The sequence below is a fragment of the Phaethon aethereus genome, assembly GCF_964289735.1.
Source record: "Phaethon aethereus genome assembly, chromosome: 5".
NCBI lineage: Eukaryota > Metazoa > Chordata > Aves > Phaethontiformes > Phaethontidae > Phaethon > Phaethon aethereus.
This window is the reverse complement of record NC_138579.1, coordinates 5,401,845-5,428,878: the sequence shown is the minus strand read 5'-3', so window position 1 is coordinate 5,428,878 and position 27,034 is coordinate 5,401,845. Positions and strand designations below refer to the sequence as shown.

Below are 27,034 nucleotides of genomic sequence, written 5' to 3'. Positions count from 1 at the left end.
ACAAGGGGTTTTCCTTTCAGAAAGCAAAGTGTAAGGGCATCTGTTCCTGCATATAATGACTTCCTTAGCAATCCTTACTTCCAACGTTTTACTGCTGCCCCCAGCATTCATTTAACAAGGAGGCAAGTTTATTCAGTTCTTTAAGCCCATCTCCAAAGCTGTCAACTAATGCACAGCAAAGTACAGGATATAAACTAATCAAGTTAATTTCAAAGCATGCTTTTTATTCTAGCTAAAAGAGCATAAGAGGTAGTCAAAGCACCATGTTTAGAGAAACCTCTTTCCTATAAAGGAAATACTATTCATCTGAGACCTATAATCTAGCCAAATGCCACTGAAATTGTCTGATATGGCATTTTATTAAAATAAATACGGATAGATACGACAAAGTGAAATCTAGCTTTTACTGCATTCAAAACAAGTCAGGTAAACACAAAATCCCTTTCAAAGGAACATACTATGCATAGCTGGGTTTTGACGCAAGGAGTGAAGGAGGTGACTGTTTATCAAAAACAGCAGAGGCTTAGGATCCACACACTTTTGTATGGAAACAATTTACAATATTCTCTTAAATACCAGATCAAAAAAAGTCTGGAAGTTTAAAAATTAAGACAAATTAAGACTACATATGATGCAATAGGACAAGAGACCTCAAAACACACCTGCCCTAACATACCAAACATGCTCCCAACCTAGCTATTTGTGTTTCACACATGCTTGAAGGTACAAAAGCAAGCTGTTCAAATTTTAGTCTGAGGAATGAGTAGTAATAACACAATGTTACATCTGAAACTTCACTAAACATTATGGAGATACTACACTTGATTCAAAGGACCATTTGCGCCATCAAAAAAAACAACCAAACAACAATTCAGACAATTAATTTCCTAAGCAATCAAATGCTTTCCCTAAAAGTCAAGGACTATCTGACAGTTAACTTTTTCATAAGAAAGAGTGACAGCTTTCTTAGAATGTCAGCTATCCTCCAAATACAAGCAGTCGTAATACCATTTTTGTGATTCCACAGACAAGAAGTTCCAGGATGTCTGTTACTTACAGCTTTTTCAAACACTGAAGCATGACAAGAATCTTCTTAGGTTCATTCCAGTATCATTTAGCACAGAAAAGGGGATAAAATTTGCATCCATTTTGTGAATATAGGTGATCTCACAGGCAGTGTACTGAATAGAAAGTGAAGCACCCAGCTACTGTATCCTGACCTGCAACATCTGTGTCAACCCCTATCAATTTTAACATCGCTTTCAGTTTCCCAGGGATAAGACAGCCTTACAAATGCACAGCTCGCCCTTCAATCTGCTTAACAGAATCCCAAATGTTTTCTGTTTCTGAGGCAAAGAACTTGCATGCATTGCTACCTCTGAACACCACAGCTTCCTTAGTATCACTGGTGCTGCATTATCATTGTCTGCTACAGTGGCACAAACAGTCAAAGGCAAGATAACCTCTCACACAGCCTGCTCCAAGCAGATTTAGAGCAGATAAAAACAAGAGTTACCTTTCCGCCTTCCAGCACTGAGCAAGTTCTAGAGGTTTCCAAATGGAGGTTATTTTAGAGGGCTGCTCCACTACCACCTAGTTGGACCAGATGTACCAACCTAGCTGAGGATCATTACATTTAGCATGCAGTATTCATGTGAGTTACTGTCAGAGTTCCTGCTTTTAATCCTTATTCTCCAAACAATATAAAAAAAGAAAAGAATGGGCATTCTGTGAGGTAGACATAGAAATAAAACCAGTGAGACCTAAAGAACACATAAAAGGCTGGAATAACTGCACAGCACTAGAAGTCTGGAGAGCATCATGAAGCCACGCAGCACTGCATCTAAAACAGCTAGCAAGGAAGATAAGCAGGACCTCTTCTTTGGTACCAAGTGTGTTACGTGCCCTAAAAACCATACAGGATAAATTATTCTCCATACCCAGTTTTAAAGAACTACCTGAAACCTGCCAGATCAGTGTGTGTACCACAAGTACACAAGCATCACAGCACAGCTGAAGCTGTGGGTTGGTTTGGTTTGTTTTTTTAAAGTCTTAATAAACTAGAAATTAACAGTGCAGCAATGCAGAGAACTAGACTTCGATATATCTTCTTCAGACTTAAAACACCCTGACAACTTACTAATTCACAGCAACCTTGGGTGTTTGCTTTTATCATAATCTATAACAAAGCTAATCAGTGACCTCTAGCAAAGAAAAGACTTTGCAAGGCTGTTAAATGTTTACCACTGACCAGCAAAACTAATTTGGATCTACACAGCTTCATGACAGCAAAGTGTTTCAGTTTCATACTTTTACCCACAGAATTTTGAGATTTTTCTTCCCTTAAGAGGACTTCCAAAAAACATTACATCAAATAAATGTTGAACCTTTACAGGTCACAGAACACCATCACAAATATTTAAGAATTATGAGGTATCTGCATGCACTTAGTGAGAACGAATCAAAGTCACAGAAGTGATGTATTGCTAAGTTTTTTTATTTCTAGATGCTCAGAAATTCTGATCTCTAGAAGAATCTCTATACAACTTCTTGCAGTGACTGCTTAAATTAAATATTTCGCACTACTGTTGTCTCCAGATGGGAAAGCAAGACATGTTTTTATGCAAGATAACTATGCAAGACTGTTTATATACAGATGCAACCACTGAAACCCTAAGGCACTGAAGGCTCTACAGAGGTCAAGTTTCTCGGAGGCCCAAAATTTTCATTTCGTTTACTTGCAGCGCTAATCCAGCCTGCCTACTTCTGGTTACATATTCTACAAACTGAAGTTTCATAAAATTTGCATTTATGCATTCCAGCAGATACTAAGTAATGCACACAAGTGGCACAATGGTTTGTAGAACAGAAACAAGTTTAAAACCACATATAGTTCTCCCTCAAATTTTTTTCCTTTGGAAATCAAGCTCTTTTTCTTAGCCAAAATCCACAAAGACAGTCAGCATACTATTACTATTTTTGCTCACCAGCTTTCAAAAAACAAACCATCCCATATGTTTCTCTATATGTAGATTTCTTTGATTTTAAAAGCAAGGATGCCCTATGGGGCAAACCAGACCAAGAAAACAGAGAATCTGTTTAAAGCAATGTTTCCCAAAGCACAGGCTATAATTCCAAACAGTATTACAGGACTCAGAAGTAGCACTTGCAGGCCAAATGGAAATTCAGCTATAGAAATAAAGCTTAGGAGTCCAAGACTGAAATTGGAAGTAGATTCCCCAGCAAAGCATGTCTGAAAAGAGCTATTTCAGAGACACAGAAAAATAAGTAATTGATTACAGCTGGCTGGCTCAAGAGATTCCCTTTTGCCCTTAAGTTTTTAAACCCAGTATCACTCTCCATAAGGGCACCTTGGCCATGCTACACTGTTTTCAACCGAATAGGGGAATAGTACAATGCTAAGAAATTTTGCATCCCACTCCCCTGCCAGCATGCGAGCATGCACAAATACGTACATAACCTATCTCCTTTTTATGTGGGTTTTGCAGACACCCAAATTCTTATCTCTTCTCCCTTGCCCAGCTAAAGATAATGCACACACATTTTAGAAAATAAAGAGCACATTCCCTTGCTACTCTGTCAATACTTTGGCATTATACCCCTAAGAATATCTGTAAGGGTCCCCCACAGCTGTTTTGTTTTACTTTCCTCCTACAGCCCTATCAAAAGCAGAGGAAAGAGCTATAGCATTCATTTCTATTATGTAGAAAACTCTCAGGCAAGAGATGCTATCACTCTACCACCTTGAGGGGTAGCAGAAGAATGACGTACAGAAACACTCATGCCCCATCAGTCTGTTTCAATACCTTTGTCTGTAAAACACTGAAATAAACCTTCTAGAACTGCCCATTATAACTGAACAAGCCTGAAGTCCACCACAGAGACATTCACACCTGGACAAATCCCAAACAAACTTCTCCTTTCAGAGTTTTGGCCAAGGACAAAAAAAAAAATCCTCAACTAGGCTATTTTACAACCACTTGGAAAGTGTGACTTTTCACATCCAGAAAATGTAATGTTTATGTTAAGTAACACAGAATACTAGCCTTAGTTCTGAACTGAGCTCATACATGAGAGGCAAAAGTATGAGGCTGCTAGACTACACGGGAGGTTATTTGCAATTCCCAAAACAGAGTTTCAGGTTGTGTTCAAAATGCCTCCAAAAAGCTGGTTTTCCAAGAAAAGCAGACATGCTTGAATTATTTTTCTGGGACATCTTTTTCCACTGAAAAAAGAGAGATGAACTGATCCAAAGCAAAAGTACCTATCACCACAAGACCTATGTTCTATACCAAGCACTTCATGAAGCACACTTAAGTAAGGCTTTTCTAGTTCCCCAAAAACAACCAGAAAATTCTTCATCCTGAGGCACTGTACTGACTTGTACATACAACACAATCAATGTTTACTATACTGAAGTTTTCTTCACAAACACCTGTGACAGACCTTATGGTGTGGCCCAGGCTGCCACTAGGGTTTATACCACTCTTCTATACCCAAACCTCTTCCCCATATTTACTTGCAGTGCCAGAACATTTGTGTCTGTTCCCATTCACTCAAAGTTGACGTGCCACCATTATTACAGGCAGTAGAGGTGAAGCAATAGTAGTGACAAAGAGAACAATCAAAAAACAAGGAGTTTCATAAGCCAGAGAACCAGAAATCAAGCAAGTATGATTTCCTCTGGGTACATATCTTGCAGTTGGATTCCTTCTTTGTCTACTAAGGTGACAGCTCCAGTTGAAGCTTTTCCTTAGAGGTGAGAATCAGTCACATGGATTCCCTGATGTCTAACAAGGCAGGAGTGGGGGTGCTCATTCATCTTACCGACTCTCCTCAATAGAGCTCAAACAGCATTGGAAGGCTTTGGAGTATAATCAGTTCAGTGACATACTTCATTTCCAGTTACAGACTACAACCTCACCTGTCACTACATCTTTCAGTAAATCACCATGTATTTTTCAGAGGCAGATGGAAAATGACTGGAGTAGGGAGCTAATAGTGCCAGCAGAATTGAGGATGTGGTGTCTTCCAGCAAGACAACTGCCTAGACAGCCAAGAGCAGTAGCTACATAAAATCATAGAGTGGTTTGGGTTGGAACGGGCCTTTAAAGGTCATCTCATCCAACCTCCATACAAATGAGCAGGGACAACTACCTCAGACATCTGACTTCATCTGTTTGGGTCACCACCCCAAAACCAACTGCCTTGTTCTGCCTCTACCCAGTGCCTGTGCTTTACAGTCTCAAAGAGGCATCAGATTCTTAAACAGTTTATCCCACACCACTTAAATACAAGCAGTTCTAGAGGCTACGAGCAGTTACCATTATCAGTTTGGAACAGGCATCTGTTCAGAACTTCTCTAGATTTCAACTAGGCTTAATTTATGCCAAGACAAACTGCACCTCTGAAAGTCATAATCTGGACTTTTGGTCTTCCAAAGCAAAGATAGATAAAATAAACAACAAATAACAGGAAGCTAAAAGGTCCTGTCAAATACTGCTTGCTCTACCACTTATTTTTTTTTATTTTGACAACAGCTGTCACATCCTGCATAGGTCTGTACATTAAATAAAACTCCTTTCTCCAAAAACAGGCAACAGCTTTATGTAAAAGCTAGGAGTGGAAGACAGAAGAAAATTAAAGGTTTAGAATGTCCCTAACCAGAACACTCTTCAGACTTAGTAACAAATATAGATGGGAAGTTACCTTAATTTAAATAAACACAAGACTGCTTACAATCACTTACATAGGCTTCACTTAGTTCATGCACAAGTAAGAACAGTGGCAGGTGGCAGAGATGGTCACTCTGCACATCTGGTTTTAATGAACGAGTTGTTGTTTTTACAAATGAATACACTCATTTTCTGGATGTTAAAGGACATTCTACATGCTTATCTACCAACACTTCTTTTAGTTTAACTCAACTAAATGTTTTGCTCTCTTGACTTATGCATGACAAACTGATCTTTAATGCATTTCTCTAACTCTACATAGCACAAAGCATCACACTTTTACCACCTGACATTCATAACAAATTTCATCAGTTTGCAAAACTGGGACAGCTGTTTTTTCTCAACTGCCATCTCTGCCCAAAACTTACAAGTCAGCCCATAGTCTTTCTGGCTTGCATCTGAATAGACTCTGCATCTGGAATCTAGCCAACCCCAAATCCAGTTCCTTCCTTCCTGCCTGCACTGGCTACGAAATGCCCAGAGGAGAAAGAGTAAATCACTTTTGCCGCAGAAAGATCTGCTTACCCTTTGACAAAGTATTATTTTACAACTGTTTGCTCTATGCTGAGAGATTTTCAGTAGGTAAAGGCTTAATATAAACCAGTGTCCTCCAAGGAGTTTAAGGTGCAAACTAGCAATATATGATCAGAGGCCAATTCATGAATTGAATTTAAAGTCACATTGCACATAATAAACTAGGAGGGCACACTGAGCTTGACTTAGACCCTGTTAATCACTTAAACCCTAGCTCTGCTTACAGAGGGAACTGCACTTTATATTTTGTAGTCTCTTCCTGCATCCTTACATAGAAAGGTATTTGCTATATTACACCAGCCTGTGCATGCTTGCAATAAAACTAGATATATAGCACTCAAGTATTGCAGCTGGACGTGTGATTGTGCAACCAAAGAGATAAGGTAGGGCTGAGCCAGCAATATAACAGCAGTATTTTTTGCTCAAACATTGAAAGCAAGGCACAAAGCAAAAGTCAAAAGTTAAGGCTCTTTTGCTCTGACAACAAGCAGACTGTGAAACTACTGAAAAAAATAGCTTATTTACCTCTCAAAGGCAAAAGGCGGAACATATTTAGAGCTTTTGAGAAAGCTCTGTCAAAGTCTTTAAATATGTGCAGAGGCTCACTACCAAAAAGGGTTAAGAAATGCTTTTAGAATCGTGGAAAAAAACTGCAGTGCACATCCCTAAAAACAAATGAGTAGCCTGCAGTCTCTACCCTGGCACCTTCAGCAAGACAACTTACCTAAGGAAAAAAATCTCACCACAGTCAGTAAGACTAAAGCATTGCAGATTCCACTGACATTGTGCATGGAGGCACGTTCCTGTAACCTCTAGGAACGGCAGTACCATCCCAAGGGCAGCTGGCTTGCCAGTGCTGTTTAAAGGTGTCTCTCGTGTTTCAGACATTTAGACCAGTGAAGACCAGCTAAAAACAAAAAACATGCAAGACTGATGCATTTGGCTATTGCCAAACTGCGTTCTCCAGATTTAGCTCTGATGGAAGAAGTTACTCAGCTGCTCATGCCAACCAAAGCTTGCCTCCTCACAGATCTGTCTCAAGACCCATTTGTTCCATTTCCCTAATCTGCTGGTAGTCTTTTGGCAAAAATCACCACGGTACTGACAGCCCGCTTAATTAAATCTTGTGGCATAATCAGATTAGGGGACACTTTTACGAAGAAATCCCCTGTCTCCACGGCTGTTCTGCCAGAGAGGGTACCTACCTGCAGCAAGGCACTGTAACCTCTCCCATCACACACATGGTTCTGGAAAAGGACTTCTGTTCACAGCCTATGACGAAAGGCCACACACTAAACTCATTAATTCAAAACTCGCTCCTTGATGTACTAGGAGGACGGCACATTGGAAGTACAGCAACATTTTGGTTTATTAGTCAATGTTCCATAAAAAACAGTCATCTCTGAGCTACAGAATCCTGTCACAGGATATGCAGGGAAGCAGGAACTGTACAGCCTTAGTATCTTCCAACAGCTCAGTCTTTCCTGTGAAAGAAGGACATACACACGCTACTCCTGTTTCAAAGGCTACAACTCCACCATTACTAAATCAGACATCAGCAATCAAAATAAAGTCGTGCTGTTGCACATGAAGAAATACAGCTGTGCTTATATCAAAGTTTCAGCCCATTAACTTCTGTGTCTAGACTAAACAGTTCTTTCACTCTTCCTAAAGGCACGTGCTAAAGAGTTTGCACATTTGGTCTCCAGTTTATTTGTAATACACAAGAGGAGATTTCAGCTTTTATATGCTTCAGTTTGTTTAGCTCACTTTCATACAGTGACTAATTATCTTCAGAGTCAGTACCACCTTGTCTTCATCCGTGACACTCACATGCCTGAAGAGGACACACCACATACATTTGAAGCATTTAAAAAGCATTTAAACCCATTTGTTTAGGCATTACTAAAGCCATCCAGTTTGAAGAATAAAATTGTTTCACGACAGTTTATGAACTTACTGGATTCTAAAATAAAGATATCATACATATTTGAAGGTGAAGAGTAATTTGAAAGCCTACTGAACACATCACTACAGTTGAATATGAAGATTGCCTTCCAAAAGTGTTTATCAGTTAGACAGAAAGACTATACCAACACTTCTCCTTTTTCCTCAATTCCTTGAATTTAAAGAAGAAAAAGGAGAATTCTGCAATAATGGGGATCCATTAACAGTAAAATACTCAAGGAAAAGACCATAATGCTTCTTGGCCTTCTCCTTTTTAAACATACTATGTGCCAGCTACCTCTAACTTTTCTTGCCTGTCCCCATTCCTTTGGGGAGGCAGCATAGTAAATTGACATTTTAAGTTAGTATTTGTCTCACTGTGCAACTGTCTGCTTTTGCCTCTGTTTAACATAATTAGTGGCCACACAGTAATGTAGCTATATCATAGTTAATATAAGCAATAAATATGACAGATGAACATTAGGTCTTTATGGCCAAACACTTCATAAGGGCACATGCGGCCTTTGTACCATTCCCTAGCATTGGAAGCAGTGTACCTAAGTCCAATATTAAAAATTATATTGTCAAACGGAGAAAAACAAAACCACCTAAAGTAAACCACTTCCAGCAATACAAAACAGGGCTTGCTTGCTCTCCCTCTCTACAGGAGAAACAAATTACTATTGATAGAAGCATGCCCAACAGGTCCTTCAGCAATCAGCATCTTCATATCATGCCTTATCAAACTGAGCTCATCTCAAAACCACTTTGCTTTTAATACAACAAACTCTTCAGCATTGTAGATGTTGTCTGCATCCATTTTCACAACTGCTGTTTATATCATCTTTCATCTATATGACATTTCTGTTGTGAAACAGAGGAAAGCTTTTAGCTGAATTATTCTTTCTTCACCACGAGCTAACAACTGCTGCTACTATGAAGCTTCATGCATGTTTTTAACTGACTTCGTATTCTAGCTTTAGAAGAACCGAAAACTTCAGTGCAAAACAGCTGATACTTGCTACTCTTAGGAGCAGAAGTCATACTAATGAGAACAAGTAAAAGTTATATCTAGACAATGCAAGTCCAGTGTCAACTTGATCACATATCATTTATAACCCCATTGTATTAAAACATCATGTCCTCCCGCCACACAGCCCCTCAGTAACAAGTTTTCAAACACTGAATGTTTATATTACAACTGTTGAAGCTTCGTTCTGCAAAGATTTCACAGGGACTGTCTTCTTGTTCTTAAGCTCTATTACCTCTAGCCAACAAGTGCTGTTTGTAGGAAGGGCAATAGAAAGACGTTTATTTTATAGAGTCAGTCAAACCCAAAGACAGGTTACTCTTACTGCTGAACTCCCAGCCCCACAACACCTACTCAGACATTAAGAACACCCCACAAACAGCTTACTGCCTGCCACCCTTCCGCGCCTTGTCTTTAGTTTTAAATCACATAGCCAGAAGTGCACCCGTTATATAGTCATTAGCAATACACAGAGACCCAGCCAGGGAGTACTTGCACTGGAGGTCACATTACAAGGTGAAATGTAGGAGTCACCATAGAAGGGGCACATCCGGTCACCCAGAGAGGATGCACAATGGTGTACCACAGCTGAGGAGCTGGGGCAGCACTGCTCCTGCTATTCCCCTGCCCTCAAAGCACACTGATCTGCTGCTTTGGAAGCCCCTAGTGCTCTTGACTGTACTATTTCCTCAATATGAGGACTGAGACCTATTCTAGGCCACCAAGTAGTAGGATTAAAACAGTCTAATCCCCAGATGTTACTTACAGTTTGCCAGAGAAGTTATGAATTGGTCCCCCAACGGATGTGAATGATACTATGATCTCCAGACCCAGTACTAACCTGCATAAAGCTACACCAGTTGACGGCTAAAAAAATGTAAGGCAAAGGTAAGGGAGGCATAAAATTCTGAACTACACCTTGTCAAGAGTGAAACAAGTCACCTAAGAGAAAAGCAGGACCCATTCAACACAATAATAGCATATGCAGGTGATAAAAGTGAAAAATGCAAGGACACCATTTAGTGATGTATTTATAAAACAAACAAAATGAGAAGCTTTGCCTTACAAGTCTCTGGAAGCAGGCATGCTCTCTGTGCCAGCATCCCCATTCCTGTCCCTCAAGGTTTAAGCTTGTGACTAGTCACATGCAAGCTTTTCAGTGGTGACCTTGGGACAGAGTGAGAATAAACATAAGGATATTTGTTGATAAAAGGAAAAGTGTCCTCAACACAGATGAGATTTAGGGTATCAAACAGTACAAGCGGAACAGGATCTGACAGCACAAAGTACACCTGGAAACCAACTAGAGTTTCTGCTTCAAGCTGGGAGCTCAGACTGAATCGTCCTCTACTTCACTCGCCTTGCTGACCACGGGACAAATAAGCCACAAGTATGACAATGCAGAATACCAAAACACAGCCCTAGATAACATGAGAAGCCCTCCTAAACATGAAGTAAGACTGCAACAGTACAACATGCTAGAGGAGCTGTCTTTGGAAGGTTTCATACCCATACTAGTCACAGATACTGAAGACAAATTCAGAACCAAAGCATGTGCAGACAACACCAAGAAAAACAACACAAGACAAGGGCTGGTTCAGCCTACCTAAACAGCTGTTGCCTACAGGCATGTCTATAGTATTTTGCAAACAGTTGTAAAACTTCTCTGCTGGCACTCTAAACTAATAAGCCCTACCTTCAGCAAGGCATGTTGGCTCAGGCTCAGTGCCATACTACACTCACACAGCTTCTCATAAGCTTAGAGTAGAAGAAAAGAAGGTTGCATCTTATTAAAGTATCAAGCTGATATGTGCTATCCCTACTGAGGAACAAGGACTAAGGAAGTTAGAGAGCAGCATTAGCGCCATAACAAATGAGTATAAAACAGCTGTAATTTAGTTTGAACTGGGTAATAAAAAGTTCCTGACTTATCAGGAAAGATCTGTTCTCAAGCAACCTTGTAATCCCAGCTGAAAAACAGCCTGCTGTTAAGACAGAGCATGAAATAGCTTAAGACACTGCTTTCAGCAACAAAAACAAATCTTAATAGCCTAGAAAGTAATTTTTAGGTTTATATCCATATTTTAAAGTAGAACCAAGTAGACTTTCCCGCTATCTACTCATTTATAAATTTCAGATGAAAGTGGAAAATTATGCATCCCTGATTCTGCCAAGATAAGAAAGGAGCAGCTATTTGGTTCTACAAGGCAAGTGCATCAGTCAAAGGCAGTGTCTTACATTTCTCAGACTTGTTTACTCAAACACTCCATTTTCTATATTTTAAGGAAAAAAAAAAAAGTCTTCCACTTCTACATGTGTGACCTACTGCCTGTACATGCCAAGGGGATTACAGTTTAACTTCCAGAATGCAGTCTCCTTTTTATAACAAGCATTAAACATGCAGATGTTTGATGATCTGATTTGCTTCAACAAATATAGATTTTAGCTTCTAGAGTTTGAAGTTTCTGCCCTCTGATCTTACATCAGTATTGAGATGCTGTGAATAAAGCCCACAGTTGGATACAAACCTGCACTCTGAGAAAGTCAAAAGTACTCCAAGGAATAGGATAGTTGCAGAGAACCAACTCGAGTATGTTTTCTTTCTTAGCATAAATGAAGCAAAACCTTTGCTCTATCCAGCCATACACAAGCTTTCACTGAAAAAAATCCACGAATCTTTCCTCAAATATAATTCTTTCTACTATTTTTCTTCTACATTGCAGTTCATGTTCTATTCAGACACAATACTTCTGGTGTTTGATTAATCTACTTGCAAGGTCTGAACTGGCCCTGATCACATATTCTCAGTATGCAGCATATAAGATCCATCATAAACTAAGCACAAGACACAAACATCTCCAAGAAGCCACTGACAACAAAAAAATAAATCAGTTTCTCCAGCACCGCAGCCTTCCAGCTATGACTGTTGAAGCAAATGATTCTCAGCAAGAATCATGACCTTGAACGCATTTAACAGGTGGCTACCATTATTTGCTATAGACACTCCTTTAAATGAAGCCTAAAGTACATTTTTAAATAAGGTTCAAAAGCAGAACCCGAGTCACCTATGCAGTTTCACCAATATACCTACACCATGTAGTGCAGAAAATTACAAAATCATTAAACAAAGCTTCAGCTTGATATCAAATAGCAAATCTGTGTAAGTACAACCTAAGTCCCCAGTTTAATGCCATAGCCAAAATGACTCTCCCTCTGCCTTTGGTCCATAAACAGAAGCAAACAGCTACCAAGGACATGCAGAGATACCATATTGCATCTGTGTTTGTCAACACTACTGGAAAACTGCGTCAGCTTCTTCCTGAACTGCACAGCAGGAGATTAACAGAAGAGTTCTGTGAAAAGCCAAACAGGTAAGTTAAAAACTGGATATGTGTTTAAAAGTAGGAAACACTTCAGGAACTTTATTTAGCTTATCAAGGAGGTCGTGGTTAAGGAGCAACTTTGATCCATCAGAGAAAGCCTGTTTGAGACACAGGAGTCTAAAAGTGGCAGGTCCCTTCAGGTTAACACAAAAAGACATGTTTCAAATCTAAATTTGCTCAAAGTATGCAGCATCAAGTTGGTCCATCAATCAGAACAACTTCCCAAAAGTTACCATAGAACTTATCACTGCAAACATAGATGAGAATTGTATTCTGTTTTTTCAAAAGGTTAAATTTAAGCAGAACTACAGGCTGTTATTCAAGGATGTCAAACAGTCCATATTAAGCAAAGCTCACATAACAGTTTATAGCAGCTCCTTTGAGCACTGTTAACCTGTTAACCCTAAGTTAACCAGTCAATTTGTTTTAATGGTTGACTCTGGAAAATTTATACATAAAATGCTGACAGTGATTTCAAAGTGACCACCATAACAACACTGAGCCCTTAGAGTTTTGTCTAGTTAGATAAAAAAAATGATTAGATATTGCAAAACCCATTAAGTATATAAGACAAAGCCTCCCTCAGGTGAGGATGCAGCAGGCTGTACCTCCTTGCTAATGAGTAGCTAACAGAAGTCTTTGGTTAGTGAGAAATATTACATTCACATGCACACACCTATTAGAAACCCCATCCAAAACTCCTCAGAACTTGTTGCAATAGATCACATTGAAAGTATCTATTGTCAGGTACAAAATCCTTGCACTGCTAGAGAACTCAGCCATTGACTAAAACTTAGGCTTCTTTGGTATTCCTCCTTCAACTTACATCATTTTAATCAAGTGACTTTTCAGAGATGTTAAAGCCACCCATCGACATCATTAAATATTGGAAAAATCTACAAAGACACATTCATGCAGTCTCAAAGGAAGAGAGATTTAACAGCACCAGGCCATTGACACCTGCCTTCATTAAAGCTACCCCACACAGCCAGGGACCAGCACCCAGGACAAAGCCATGCTGCCCTGACTGCCATTATGCCAGAATAAATTCTTCACAGTGCAATTCAAACTTGGGGGGGGGGGGGGGAGGAGGAAGAAGTACTGGAAAGAGGAGGAGAGGACATACACCTCAAGAGGTTAATTTTGCTTTTCCTAGCACAGTTTTTCACTGCAAGTTGCTCTGTATCACTAACCAGATACCAGACAAGTCAAAGGAAGGCGACTGACAAACAGTGTACTAATACCCTGGCACTCTACTTGGGTACTTGTTACTGTATTTGGGATCTCCTTCAAAACTCCCTCCAGCTCCATGCTCCAAGAAATATATAACAGGCCATTACTTTGACAGGATTTCAAGAAAAGTTGTTGGTTTGTTGGGTTTTTTTTTTTAATTAGAATATGAATGTTTCTGCTTCACCAAGAAATCCATAGCCTTTTGTGAACAGATGATGCTACGAACAGATGTACACAATCAGATTCCACAAGCAGATTCACAATCAGCAGATGATCTCCTCCTTACCAGCCATCTTGACCTGTCTGGCTTGATTTACATAAACCGTTTTTATTCTCTACAATATTGACTACGTAAACTTTGACAATCTTAACCAAACATGCACTGCCACATCGCTGACAGAAAATACCTAAGGGACTACTGGGAGAAGGTTATTAGAAATGTATTTGCTGCAATGACTGACTCAAATGCCTTAGGCTTTACCCTCCGATCACACTAATGTGCAGCCAAGCAATCACAACTATTGCAAGACAATATAGGAACATGTTCTGGTCGGAGAACAAACACTGCCAGAAAAATGCCTTCCCCTTAACTTAAAGGTCAAGTATACAACAACCCTACTGTAATACTGCTAAGACAGAGTAAGAGCAAAAGATAAAGGGAAAGTTTTGTCATCTTAAAAACAGGAGACTCAGCAGTTTGCCAGGTATGCCAATTCCTTTGTTCATCATCCTTTTCACCACCTAATTTAAGTCTCACAGCTCAAGACAGAAGTTATTCACCAACAACACAATCAATGTTGGTTTGTGGTTTGTTTTTCGTTTTTTTTTTTTAAACCACATGGTGTCTCAAAACAACTTCCCACCCCCCCCACCTAGCTGTGAGGTCACCCTATCAATTTTAATCAGGCAGTTGTAACGAGAGGTGGGATGCTACGCTTCTGCCGGTACGCAGGTCTCAGCTTCACTATGGGGAGGACAGCAAATTCACATTGTCTTATTTACATGGAATGCCAGATCATGAGACTTTAATACAAAAGAGGTATTAAGATTTATTTTTTTTTTAGAATACTGAACAGATGCTTAAGCTGTTCCCAGAGTTCCTAGTCCCAAATGTTGAGTCACCAAAGCGAGATACGTTTGCATTATTTATGGCACCACATACAACATTTAAGATATCGCTGATAGGATTTGCGGCAATCAACTCCTAAAGTGCCAAATGGATCTTAAAACCCCAATCTTCAGTCTGAAAATGGAAAACATAGTTACTGAAGTCATGGCATTTCCTGGACTGCTTCCATCACATCTACCTATTTCTACATCACATCCACCAAGCACGTTATGTCAGCAAGCCGTGAGACCCAATGCCCTATTGTTTCAGCATAGCCTACAGAAACACCCTGCCCAGAGATTCAGCTGCCAGTCTACAGACTTCTTGTTCATAACTGTACTACAAGGACAAGATTTGTTTGCTTTTTTAACACACGTAACACCCAGAAGATATAACCTCAGTAGTATTAGAGAACAGCTGAAACTCAAATAAAAACTAAACTTGGCCATATGAAGTTTATTTAAATTTTATTGGCATGTTTCAACACACAGCAGTGAAGATCAAGGCCTCTGGCAGAACCGATAAGCTGAGATCAATGCATTTCCATATTAAAGGAAAAGCACACCAAACTTTGCTAGGTTAAGATCAGAGCCAAAACATTTCATACTTCTGTACTTTCAACTGCTGCTAAAAATAGTAAAGCAATAGCAAGGAAAATGCTTCCAGCTGTGCACAAAAAGCCTCTGCAGCACAACATCAATTTATGCACTCTAATTTAATTAAAGATTCAACATTATACTATGACTTTATTGTCAGAGGCAGTGTTGCACAGCTGAGGTTACCCTCCATTTCCACAACTGAAACAGTAAGAACATTTCTTTATTCAATTTAGTTTGATATGGATATTTCTCCCAAATAAAGTTACTTAAATTCAAGTCCTTCAAGTGCCAGCTATGCCACGTTCATGGTAATAGCTATATTTTATTCCATGGTAACTATATCTTGACCTAATCTCATAAGAAACATTTAGCATCCCTTAAGGAAAAAAAGTACACCATCGGACACACAAGTACCCAGTCTTGACTGCTCTTTTTATTTGCTCCCAGCGATTCAAACTGTTATTCTGCAGAGGTGAATGCAGAATATTGAAATTACTTGACCAAAACAAACAAAAAAAAAATTAAAAAAAAAAAATCCCCTAACAAAGCAGAATAAGGTTTTCTGCGACCTTGCAGCGAATATGTAACAGATTCTGGGGGCGGCTGAATAACACAGCGAGGCTATAACTGTTCTGCTCCACGGCTGGCTTGAAACCTTTCTACTGTATTTATTACTAAGAATCATTCCATTAACCATATGTGTCTACATATTAAACTATCAAAATTAAGCATCTCTTATAAGGCTCACAAGGGCTCTCAGCAAGCACGGCTTAGACGCTTCTCTCTCATCTGCTTCTACAGCGTTCAGCAGAACGGCTGGAAGCTTTAACAGCAGGGCAAGAACATAATACCAAGCGGATTACTTTAAGATCCGTATCAAGCCGAGAAAATAAACATTTCCACTACGAATCTGAATATATAAGCCCTTCGCCGCCCTCCTCCTCCTCCTCCCCCCTCCGCCGCCTCTCCTCCTAATTCCAAAGTCATCTCCCCTGCAATCTGCAAGGAGAACGCCGTCCCTCGGAGCGAGGGGAGAAACCGGCAGGGAGGGCTCCGCGAGTGGCCACGGCGGAAGAACGGGGCAGGGGTGTCCCCACCGCCTCGCCCCCAGCCCCCGCACTCCACACCCCCCGAAAGTTTCCCTCCAGCCCGCCGCGCAGGCCCCGCGGTGGCGGTGCCGGGAAAGTTGCTTGCTGGCGGCGGGGGACAGGCGGCCGCCCCCACGCAGCGGAGCGGAGCGAAGCGCGAGCGGGACCCCAACGGCCGCCCCGCGCGCTCGGGGGAGGGAAAAGGCGGGAAGCGGCACGCGCCCCCGCCGGGGGTCTCGCGCCTCTCCGAGCGTTACCTCAGCGGGGAGACGCGGCCGGCGCTGAGGGGACGGGGCGCCCCCGCCGCTCCCCCCGCCCCACCACGGGCCCCCCCTCCGCCGCCGCGCTTCCCTCTACACAGCGCTCACCCCAGCACCACCAGCTCCCCGTACTTGACGGGGTCCTTGTTCGGCGCGCAGTGCTCCTCCTGGCTGGGGGAAAACATGGGGCCGCCGCGAAGTCACCCGCCACTACAGTCCCACCCGCCGCTGGGGCGAGTCCCGAGCGGGCTCCGCGCTGCGCCCCGCACTGAGCCGCCGGCCGCCCGACAACGGCCACTACACCCAGGGAGGGGGGGGCGAGGGGAGGAGCGCCGAGGGGGACGTACCAACTGGCCGCAGCAGGGGGCGGCAGGAGCAAAGCGGCGGCCCCCCCACCCCTTGCCCGGCCACGCGTGGCCCCGCCCCCCCGCTCCCATTTACCGCCTGCGGAGGGGGCGTGTCCGTGGGAGGTTGCGCTCCGCCCCCTTCTACGCACCTTCCCCCCCCTCCACCGGAGCAAGTGGTACGGCCTCTCTGTGTTATGTAAACATAGAGTAAAGGGGACCGGGCCGCTCTTAAAGGGGCCGCGCTCCGGCGGGCGGAGCGGGGAGGGGCAGGGGACGGGGCCGGGCGGCACGCGCCCCGGGAGGGCGTCTCTGGATCACTGGGTGGTCCCAAACGCGGAGGCCCGGGGGGAGGGGAAGGGATGTTCTAGGTCACTTACCTGGGGGGGGAGGGGGGCGCTGTCCTGGGTTCCAGATCACCTGGGGGACTGGATCACTCTGTGGGGTTCTAGACAACCTCCTGCCCCCCTGGGGGTGTCTAGATCCCGGGAGGTGTCTTTAGACCCACATCTGCCTGGAGGCCTGAGGTTCTAGATCACTTGGGCGTCTGGGCCAGAGGTTCTAGATCACCTCCGGGTTCTGGATCATCTCCAGGTGCTTCAGGTCACCTCCTGCCAGGGAGGGTGCTTCTGGGCTGCCTGCAGCTTCGGCTGGGGGAGTGGCCCGCTAGATCACCTCCCTGTGCTTCTAGATCGCTGTGGTGCCCTGGAGTCCCTCCAGGGAGCTCCTAGGTCACCTCCTGCCCCGGAGGAAGGGGACTCCAGACCACCGCCCACCTCCCACGCCTTCCCCGCGGTCTCCAGCACGGCAGTCTCCCCGCGCCTGTGGCCGAGGAACGGCTGGTCTCCCGTCTCTTGTCCCTGGATGAGGAGGGAGCTGTAGAGCCCACCCCGCAGCCCCTTCTTGTCTGGCCTCCTCTTCTGGGGCTGCAGAAACGCGCCCCCCCCATGTTCTTCAGGAGAAGCTTTACAAAGTCGGCGCTTTTCAACACTCCGACTTACCTCTCCAGGCGCGGCCGCCATCTTGAGCGTCGCAGGTCGGCTCCAAAGCTGCTTTATTCCTTCAAAAAACTGACTTTTAAAAAAAACTAAAAAAGGAAAACAGGAAAAGCCTGGAGAAAGCAGGTGTCGGCTATTCCCGAGGCCACGGTCCCTCCCTGAAAGCCCACCCCCCGCCACGCTGAAGTGCAAACACATTTTCACTCCATTTCTGACACATTTGGGTGAGGTAGGTCATTACGTCAAAAAAACGGTGGGGAGACAGGTGTCCGGGGGCACAAGCCCAGGCACCAAGGCCTCGTACAATGCAAAACCAGGCTAAAAAGGCATCGGGGTGCAAAAAACCCCCAAACCCGAAACTTTTTACAGCAATTTCCGAGGCCTTTCCCCCCGCCTGCTGCTGCCTCGGTGTCTCCTCCACAGCCCACTTCGCTCAGAGCTTGATTTCCTTTCTCCTCCGTACCCAACACAAGCACAAAACCAACAAAGATTAGCTCGACATTGATCCGCGTCGAGGATGGAAATTCTCATTAGCCGCTATTTGAGGTCTCCAACCCGGGAGCCCGTTAACGAAGACAAAAGTAATTGCAGCGGCCACCACGCTGCTCCTGGCCTCCGTTGAAAGCATCCCCCGGGCTGGCAATGCCAGACTCGGGATCGAGTCCTGCTCCGCCTGCCGAAAGCTTTCCCTCTGCCTGAAATTGTATTTAGCTATTAATTTTCCCAGCAATGTTATTTTTCTGTCGTTTCTGGTGAAGAGGTGAAATGGAAAAAGCCAGCCAATCTCGCAGGGCTGCAGAATGGAGATCTTCCCAGGGGCTGTGTGAAGAAGACAAGATTTTATTAAAGACAGAGAGGTGAATTATTACAGATTTATCTTCTTTATTGCCCTAACAAAATAGAAAAGAAAGCCGGGCTGTAAGTCACTGTCAAAGAAAACAAATACGGCCCCGAAAACAGTGTGAAAAACAAACCTCTGCTGCATCCTCTTCAACTTCTCCCATTTCTCCCCCTGAAAGCAAGACCTTCGCGGCAACTTGGCTTTTGCACGGCATAAAAAAACTTCAATATTCTTCCAAAAAACTCTCCCAAGCAGCTCGGCTCAGCTGGGCTTCCCGTCAGTCAAACCTCCCGTCAACGTGGCTGGATTCACAGCATCTTCTGCGGCTCCCCCAGCCCCACGTGGGGATGAAGGGACGAGAAAGGACCTTGAAGATCAGGTTTTGCCCCTTTTTCCCACTTTCTCAAGGAAAAGTAGTGCAGAGCCTTGCCCACGAGGCTCCTAACTGCAAGGTTCTGCACCCTTTTGCCACCTGCACATTTTTTTCAGGATGCAAACCAGCGCGTTCGCAGTATTTAAATACAGAAATGCAGAAATTATCAACTACAGAAAATGTGCTGGCTTGTGTTACTGAAAAAAATACTCAATACAGAAAATGCACTGGTTTGCTTTGCTAAAAAAATAGCTAAATACAGAAAACGCACTGGTTTGCTTGGCTGAAAAAAATATTAAATATAAAAAATGCACTGGTTTGCTTGGCTGAAAAATAAATACGCAGGCCTGGGAAAAAAGAGCCCGGCGGGATTGATGGGGGGATATTTGTACCTGATGCATTCGCAGGAGGCGGATGAGCTGCACCGGGTTGAGGAGGCACCTCCAACCGTGTTCCCGTGGTGGGGGACGGTGAGATAACCCCTGCCACTGGGGTTCATGTGTGATTTTTTTTTCCTTGCGAGACGTGCTTCATCTGTACATGTGCGGTCGCTTCATTCTGCCTCTCCCCACGGGGTATTTTAGGCTGGCAAGTGAGGGGAGGGAGGCTAAGCCCCAACCCCACGAGGTGTTTTAAAGGCTGCTGGGACTTTCTTCCCAAATTGTAGGTTTTCTCATTACGGTTTCCAAGGACCTATTGCTCCAGCACTGGAAACCTGCTTTTAATTTTTTCATTTTTGACTAATGAAGCAGAGCCAGGAGCCAAGAGCAGCTTTGCTGTACGTCGCGCAGCCCCCCGTCCTGCACACATCGCAGCCCCGAATCCCAGCACCATTATTTCCTCCAGTTCCAAAAATTCCTTTTGCAAGTGGTGCAAGCAACGCTTGTCTGGCATTTTCCCCCAAATCCATTGAAATAATTGAGAAATGTACCCACAGCTGCATTCTGTTATTTTTCAACTCAAAATGCCTTGCGGTCTCGGATTCGGGGTGGCTCGGTGTGGCTTTTCAGGGCGGTGAAGGGAGGTTTGGTTGTTTTCCTCCTGGAAGTGGGAATCGCAGATGGCTTGGAGCTCCTTCCCGGCGGCTTCGGTGCAGCCAGAGGGACTTTGCTCCCAGGTTTAGCATGAGCAGCTGCTCGGCTGGAAGGAGGGATATCCAGCCAAGCCAGAAGAGCCTTAAAATCAGTGTTTGAAAAAATCCCAAACATGAAGAAATAGTACATGCTCATTTATTTTTAAAATGTAATAAAAAGTTATTTTAAATGCAGGAAGATTAATAGGGCTCTAATTCAGCAAAGTACTTACAGATGTGCTGGACTCTGAATAAGTACTTCAGCACTTTTAGGAATCAGGGCTTAGGGACCGAGCTTGAACCATAGAGAAAGTATTGAAAGATGTAAATAGCTCTCACATCGTACTTGCGGCTTACAATGCACGTGAAGCTCACGGTACACGGGATAAATAGGGACAAAGGTTTCCATTCCCAGCCCTGTCTTACTGCCATTAACAGAAAGGTTTCCAGGAGCGGGATGAGGTCTGTGTTCAACCATCGGTGCGGATGGTTGGGGCTGGGAAAGTTGACCTCTGGGGTTGCAGCAGCCTGGCTTTGGTGCTCCAGGGTGGGGAATAAGCTCTCACAAAAGGAGAAAAATTGTCTCAGCTCCAAGGTTAGAATCAACCAGGCATCGCCTGGGTGGGTGCAGACCTCTCAGGCTGGAAAGTCGCAGGTGACCAAGGCTCTCGAGCAGCCACCAGGCGGAAGCAGCAGAAGAAAGAGCTGTAGATGTTTTAAAATTAGGTTTGATAAATACACCACAGGAAAAATGTGATTGCTCATAATGATGCAGTACTGCATTTATCATGTTTTGGGAACACTTTCAGTCCTGTGTTTCAGGGGTTCAGTGCCTTACATTTGGCTAAAATAGATTTGCTTTTTTGTTTTTTTACAACATTTGGGAAGCTGTCTATGTGCTTTGGACCTGCTATCGCCTTAATTTTCCACCATGCCATGTAATGGTCTTGATAACACCTTTTTCTGTGATCAACATACACCTTTAGGTAACACCTAAAATTTAGAAAGGGGAATTACATTAAAGAAATAAATGGAAGGGCTAAAAGGATATAATATTTTCAAGCATCGTGGCAGTAGCTTAAAGATACAGAATCACAGAATCACTAGGTTGGAAAGGACCTTCAATACGTTACAGGATCCAGCTTAACATGTAACACTCCTTAATAAAGACCCTAAAAGATTTTTTTAGAAGTAGCAGAATGAAGAAGGCTACTAGGAACAAAATAGATAGCCATCAAAAAGCTACGTCTAAATGAGGAAATAGCATAAACACTGGCAAATATAAAACCACAATAAGGCAAGTGAAAAAGATACTGCAGAACAGTTTGCCAGAGGCATAAAAATGCATGTGAAAACATAGCAGAGACAGAAAGTCTACCAGGGACTCACTGGGGCGAGCAGGCAGCGGAAGTGTGAGAAAAGTTTTGGGTGAAATAAAACCCTTAATGGGTCGGGTAAATGAGCCCCCCACGTGTCTGCAGTGGGACCGTGGGCTGGAGACTCCCACAGCAAAACCCTCTTTATCTGGAACGGATCTGATGACCTTCTTACATACAAGTGTCACCAACAGAGATTTTGGAATAAAAAGGTACATTGAGAGAGGAGCAAATTGCCAGGGTGAGATGTCACTGGCCCAAGACCTGTAAAGAGATTCAAATATAACTATATGAATAATTAACAGGATTTCCCACCCAGTGGATGGGAAATAGCAAACTTGACGCCAGTTTCTGAAGAGGCAAGCTTAAGAGCTGTGAACCCAATCGGTCTGACTTGCAAATTAGCAGAAAATACAATAAAGTGTAGATAAATATGGATACACAGGGATGCATTTGGCAGATCTGATACACTGGGGAAAGGGCAACAGGGGGCTTTTGCAGAAAGAAGTCAAAAGTTTATAACACATTCACATCCTTTGAAGCAGTCAATTAATATGATGGAGCAGTGATTGAGTGTGTATCACACGTCTGGGGTTCATGAAAGCTGCGCCACCATAACAGCTGTCAACGCAATAAAAGTAGCTTGAGATAAAGAAAGGGCTTCATGGATTAGCAGCTGACTACAAGAGAAACCAAAGGCTAGCAGTAGGTTCTCGTTTTCACAGTGGGGAGAGGCTATTGCCGGGATTTTGCGGTATTGTGGGGCCCTGGCCAGGCAGCTGACTTCTATTGGGAAAGTTTGCTGAGAAGCCAGAATTTTAAGCTGACTGCAAAGACTTATAGAAGGACCCAGCAAGAAAATGTCCAAGTAAAGTATATAAAAGAAGATGACCTTAGCCATATCTGTCTAATGACTGGCTCTAATTGAGCTATTATCATTCAAGAAAGACATCCCGAGGTTTTACAGTCACTATAGGTCCTTGTCTTGAAAGATCAACTCAGAGATCAACCTAATTCTAAAAGATAAATAAAATATGCCAAGAAGCTCCTGTACATCTTTTCCAGCAACATGAGTTATTCTGGATGGATTGACCGGATCTCTTTTCCTATGGGGCAGAGCCAGCTCTCTGTCCAGTGCCCCATAGCTCACCCATCTTCCCTGGAGCACCGGCGCTGTGCACTCTCTTCGCAGCTTCTTTGCTGAAGCAGGAAGAAGGACTTGTAACAGCTAAGGGGGAATAAACACATTTGTACACATCTGCCAAAATCAGAAGCGCTGGCAACCCAAACCTCAGGATCGCCTTTCTTGCCCTCTCCCTCGGAGGATCCAGGTCCATCTGCAGCTCTAACCCCTGCCGAGGACCTGCAGCCCAGAGCCGAGTCCCCTCGGAAATCACTGCGTCCCTCTTTGCAGGATGCTCTCCCCCGCCCCAGTTGCTCACCTGGGAATGGACTTTCTTTCTCCAAGATGTTGCCCCTTTTTGCTTGTAAATTTTGTCTCCATTTGAAAGTTAATGCTAACATAGTGGTGGGAGGTAGAGGATGGGGACAGTTTCCTTATAATTTACTTATACCTAATTTAGGGGAAATTCTGCTACTCTGACCTTTAACCCAGCAGACAGAGCTGGTGAGAATGGTTCCCCGGCCTTGGACCACATTATCCTACGATGGGAACCATCCCTGGAAATGGTGCTTCCCACACCCCAGGAGGGCAGCTTCGAGAGCAGATGCCTGGGTCCCCATCCACAAAGAGACATTCAGCCATCCCATAAACCAACCAGGCTTCCATCGAACATAGTGAGAACACCCGAGTCACTGCAGGGTATAAGGTAGGAGAGGAGCTCTGCTTTTCAAGTGCTGAAGCCCTGGCAGAGCTCGGCCGCGCGATCTCAGCCCGGCTCTGGTTTACGCTGCACCAGCCCACGCACAAAAGGCTCCTGTTGCGAGGGCTTGTCAGCTAATTGCGCAGATCCCTGCGTGTGCTGAAAGCCTCATCTAGCTGCTGGTATCACACAACCATTTTTTATTAGCCAAGGAATCTGCTTTTCGAGGGATGCTTGAGGAGCGCTGGGATGATGTGAGCTCCGCTATGTCAGCACCGTGATCCTCAGACCCAAAACTTTCCCAATTTGCAGGCGCCGAAGTATTTCACCCACCAGCAAAGCGTGAACACCCACAAAGCCGCTTAAAATTAAACACCATTTTCACATCTTTCCGCTACAGAGAATGAAATGCATTTTAGAGATTATTGCATATTAGAAATGAGAGACAATCCCCCGGCTCCCATTCGGCCAGCAGATATCAGTGGGTTACAGAAGCATCCTCCGCATCTCCAACGCGATCCAGCCCGTGCTGTTCCCAAGCAGCTCCACAGCCAAAGGCACTGAGCCGGCGGGGGCCCGTCGCCTCGTCTCCCCAGACGCCTCAGCACTGCCTTTTGCAAGCTTTGCAGCACTGATACGTGCATATGATTTCAGAAGAGAAGAAAAACACTGTTTTGCTAAGGACGACAGGATCCGCGGTTCATACTGCTCGGGAGTTTAGGCTTCGCTAATAAGTCCTAGCAATTAATCAGTTTGCTCCTCTGCATCTTGTTAGGGTAAAGAGGTGCCAGGTCATATCTGAATACCTTAAAAGCAGTATTTGGCCATCAAAGTATATACATCAGTAAAGCCTTATAACTACCTCCTAGCATTTGACATTCTTTTCATTACTATAATTTACTGAGTGCATTGCCAGGTGCTCCTGGCAGGCTTCCAGGCTGCCTTCATCCAGGCGATGGATAAACTCAGAAAAAAGGCGGTCACTGCCCCCGAAACCTTGAAATTTGAGCATCAGGGGGGAAAAAAAAAACCAAAAAACCAACCAAACAAAAAAACCCCAACAAACACCCCACCAAAAACAACCACCACCAGTTGGGCGCAGATGTCAGGAGGATGTAGCAAGAGGAACAACATCCTGTGACATCCTATTAAGTCAACACGCAACTGCAGCTCCCGAAATGCCGGGCACTGCCTTCCTCCCGGTTGTGGGAGCTTTCGCTGTATAGGGGGTCAGAGATGGTCGCTTCTCCTACGCCTGCTCGGTAATGGTAATTAGTAAGTCGTTAGCTTTGTCAGCTGAAAGGCTTGCTATTGTCAGGATGGGCTGAGGTGTTGGTTGAGTTGTCTTTATTAAGGACTCTTTTAAGCTGAAACTGTATTTCACAGCAATAAGGTAATGGCTGAGAAATGCAATTCTAGTAGCCCCCTGATTGCTACTGGCTTTCACTGGAATTGTTAGGGGATGAAGATGCCTAATACTTCATCAGATAATGTCTTTCCTTAACAAAGGAGCCAAGTTATCTTGGAAGAGGTCGAGAGCTCCTCGCCTTTTGGACAGGGAAAAGACACTGTTATGTATTGCTGAGATTTACTAGTTATGTTAAATTAGGGAAGATTTTGTATGGAAACACTAGTAGAAGCTATGAGAATATTGTGAGACTTCTTTTTTTGTACAAAAATAGCACACACATACCTGCTGTTGCCATTAAGAGACAGAAGATGAATGAAAAAAGCTTTTGAGCTGAAAGAAAATCAACATGAATTCACTGCTAAGTGTTAGCGATCATATATATAGCATACATCCAGCTACAGCAACAGCAAATACGTTATTGAAGGAATAGAAAGAACAGGAAACCACTTGCTAATAAAAATCACCATCTGCCTTCTGGAATGAAGGACTACTCGCTTCAGATGTTTTGGTCAAATCAAAGCACCCAGGAAAGCAAAAGCAACCTTATAAATCCACATCTGGATAGTAAGGAACCGTAGAGCTGGCAGCAAAATCTCATTGACTGAATAGGTGAAGGATAGGATCTTATGACTCCGGTTCTCCAAAGGGTGAAAGCAACGCAGGGCGGCCCTGTGGCCGGATTTACAGCTCCTTGCCAAGCTGGTTATATGACCAACATCCCCGACCTGCTCTGAGAGAAAGACACATACCATTTTCTTCTCCGCAGGCTGCTAAGCCCACTGATTTCTAGGCATGTGATGAAGCCAAGGGTAGGAACACGCTGACATCTTCACCAGGCAGAACAGGCTGTGACAGCCCTGTTTGAGAGCCAGGAGTTATTTTGTGTTTTGTTAGCCTGATTTTTGGGAACAGATGGGAACAGAGCCATAGGAAGCCTCCTCATTCAAGAACTGGCCCAACTTGCAACTCATTAGCGAGGCCCTACACAGCTAAACCCTCTGCTTGTCCCATCTGCAGCAGTCAAAACCTCAGTGACCTGCAAACCCACCACCTGGGGCCCCCAACCCTGCCATTGCTGCTTATAAATCTTTACATTTGAAACATGCAGCCGATCGATAATTTCAAGATGCAAATGGAGCATATGGAGACTATAGCAAGCGAAACAAAGGCAGAAACCACGGGCCATTTCCATGATCAGAAAGAGAAAGGGTTTCTAATTATGCAAAGGTCATTGACTGAGCATGGCACTACATTTAAATATTTTAGCATGTCTTTGCCTGGATCTTCTCAGAAATGTTTGTGTGCGTGTGGGTAAATGTTCCTCTGTGGTTTTGGTAAGATAAGGGAACACAGAAAAAGTGCAGATGTCTCTGTTTCATGCCACGTGAGAACCTTAAAGCAGACTCGAGCATCTCGGGGGCTTTGGGGTTCTCTTTGTTCCTCTGTAGTTATTTATTCATGCTTTGACTCCTGGTTACTCCCTGCAGTTTCCAGCGTGAAGTCGAGATAAAAATTTCTACCTCCCAAAACTCGCATCGGCTCTGTGCGGCACTGATGGATGCTGTGACGACGGGAGCTCGGTGCTGCGGGGTGTCACCTCCACCCCGGCCACTCCATCACCTCCTCTGTGCCCACAGGGCACGGCTAGTGCAGTCAGGGTGAAGGAGACAAAGTTTGACCTTTTTTTTCCCCTCCTCCTCTCTGCAAATCTGTAACAGTGAGAAGGGACATTGTCCACAGGTCCGTGGGAAGCACAAAGCGATGGCTGTGCTGTCCTCCTTATAAAAATTCAAGGCCATTCTCATTTTTCCTGAAGGTTTTGGTGGTTTGCACACATGTATCTTTGTTGTTCCCCCCT

The 27,034-nt window shown here is 43.8% G+C and overlaps 1 protein-coding gene across 1 annotated transcript in view; it reads right to left on the bottom strand.

Annotated features, from left to right (window-relative positions):
• PELI2 (pellino E3 ubiquitin protein ligase family member 2) overlaps nt 1-17,123 on the bottom strand; it is a gene marked incomplete at its 5' end in the record, with an annotated part of 76,768 nt that extends 59,645 nt beyond the window's left edge. Inside the window, one exon of the mRNA XM_082000520.1 lies at nt 17,047-17,123. Within this exon, the coding sequence (XP_081856646.1) occupies nt 17,047-17,123 (77 nt within the window). The remainder of the gene's footprint in view (nt 1-17,046) is intronic.
• Nucleotides 17,124-27,034: the final 9,911 nt, after the last annotated feature.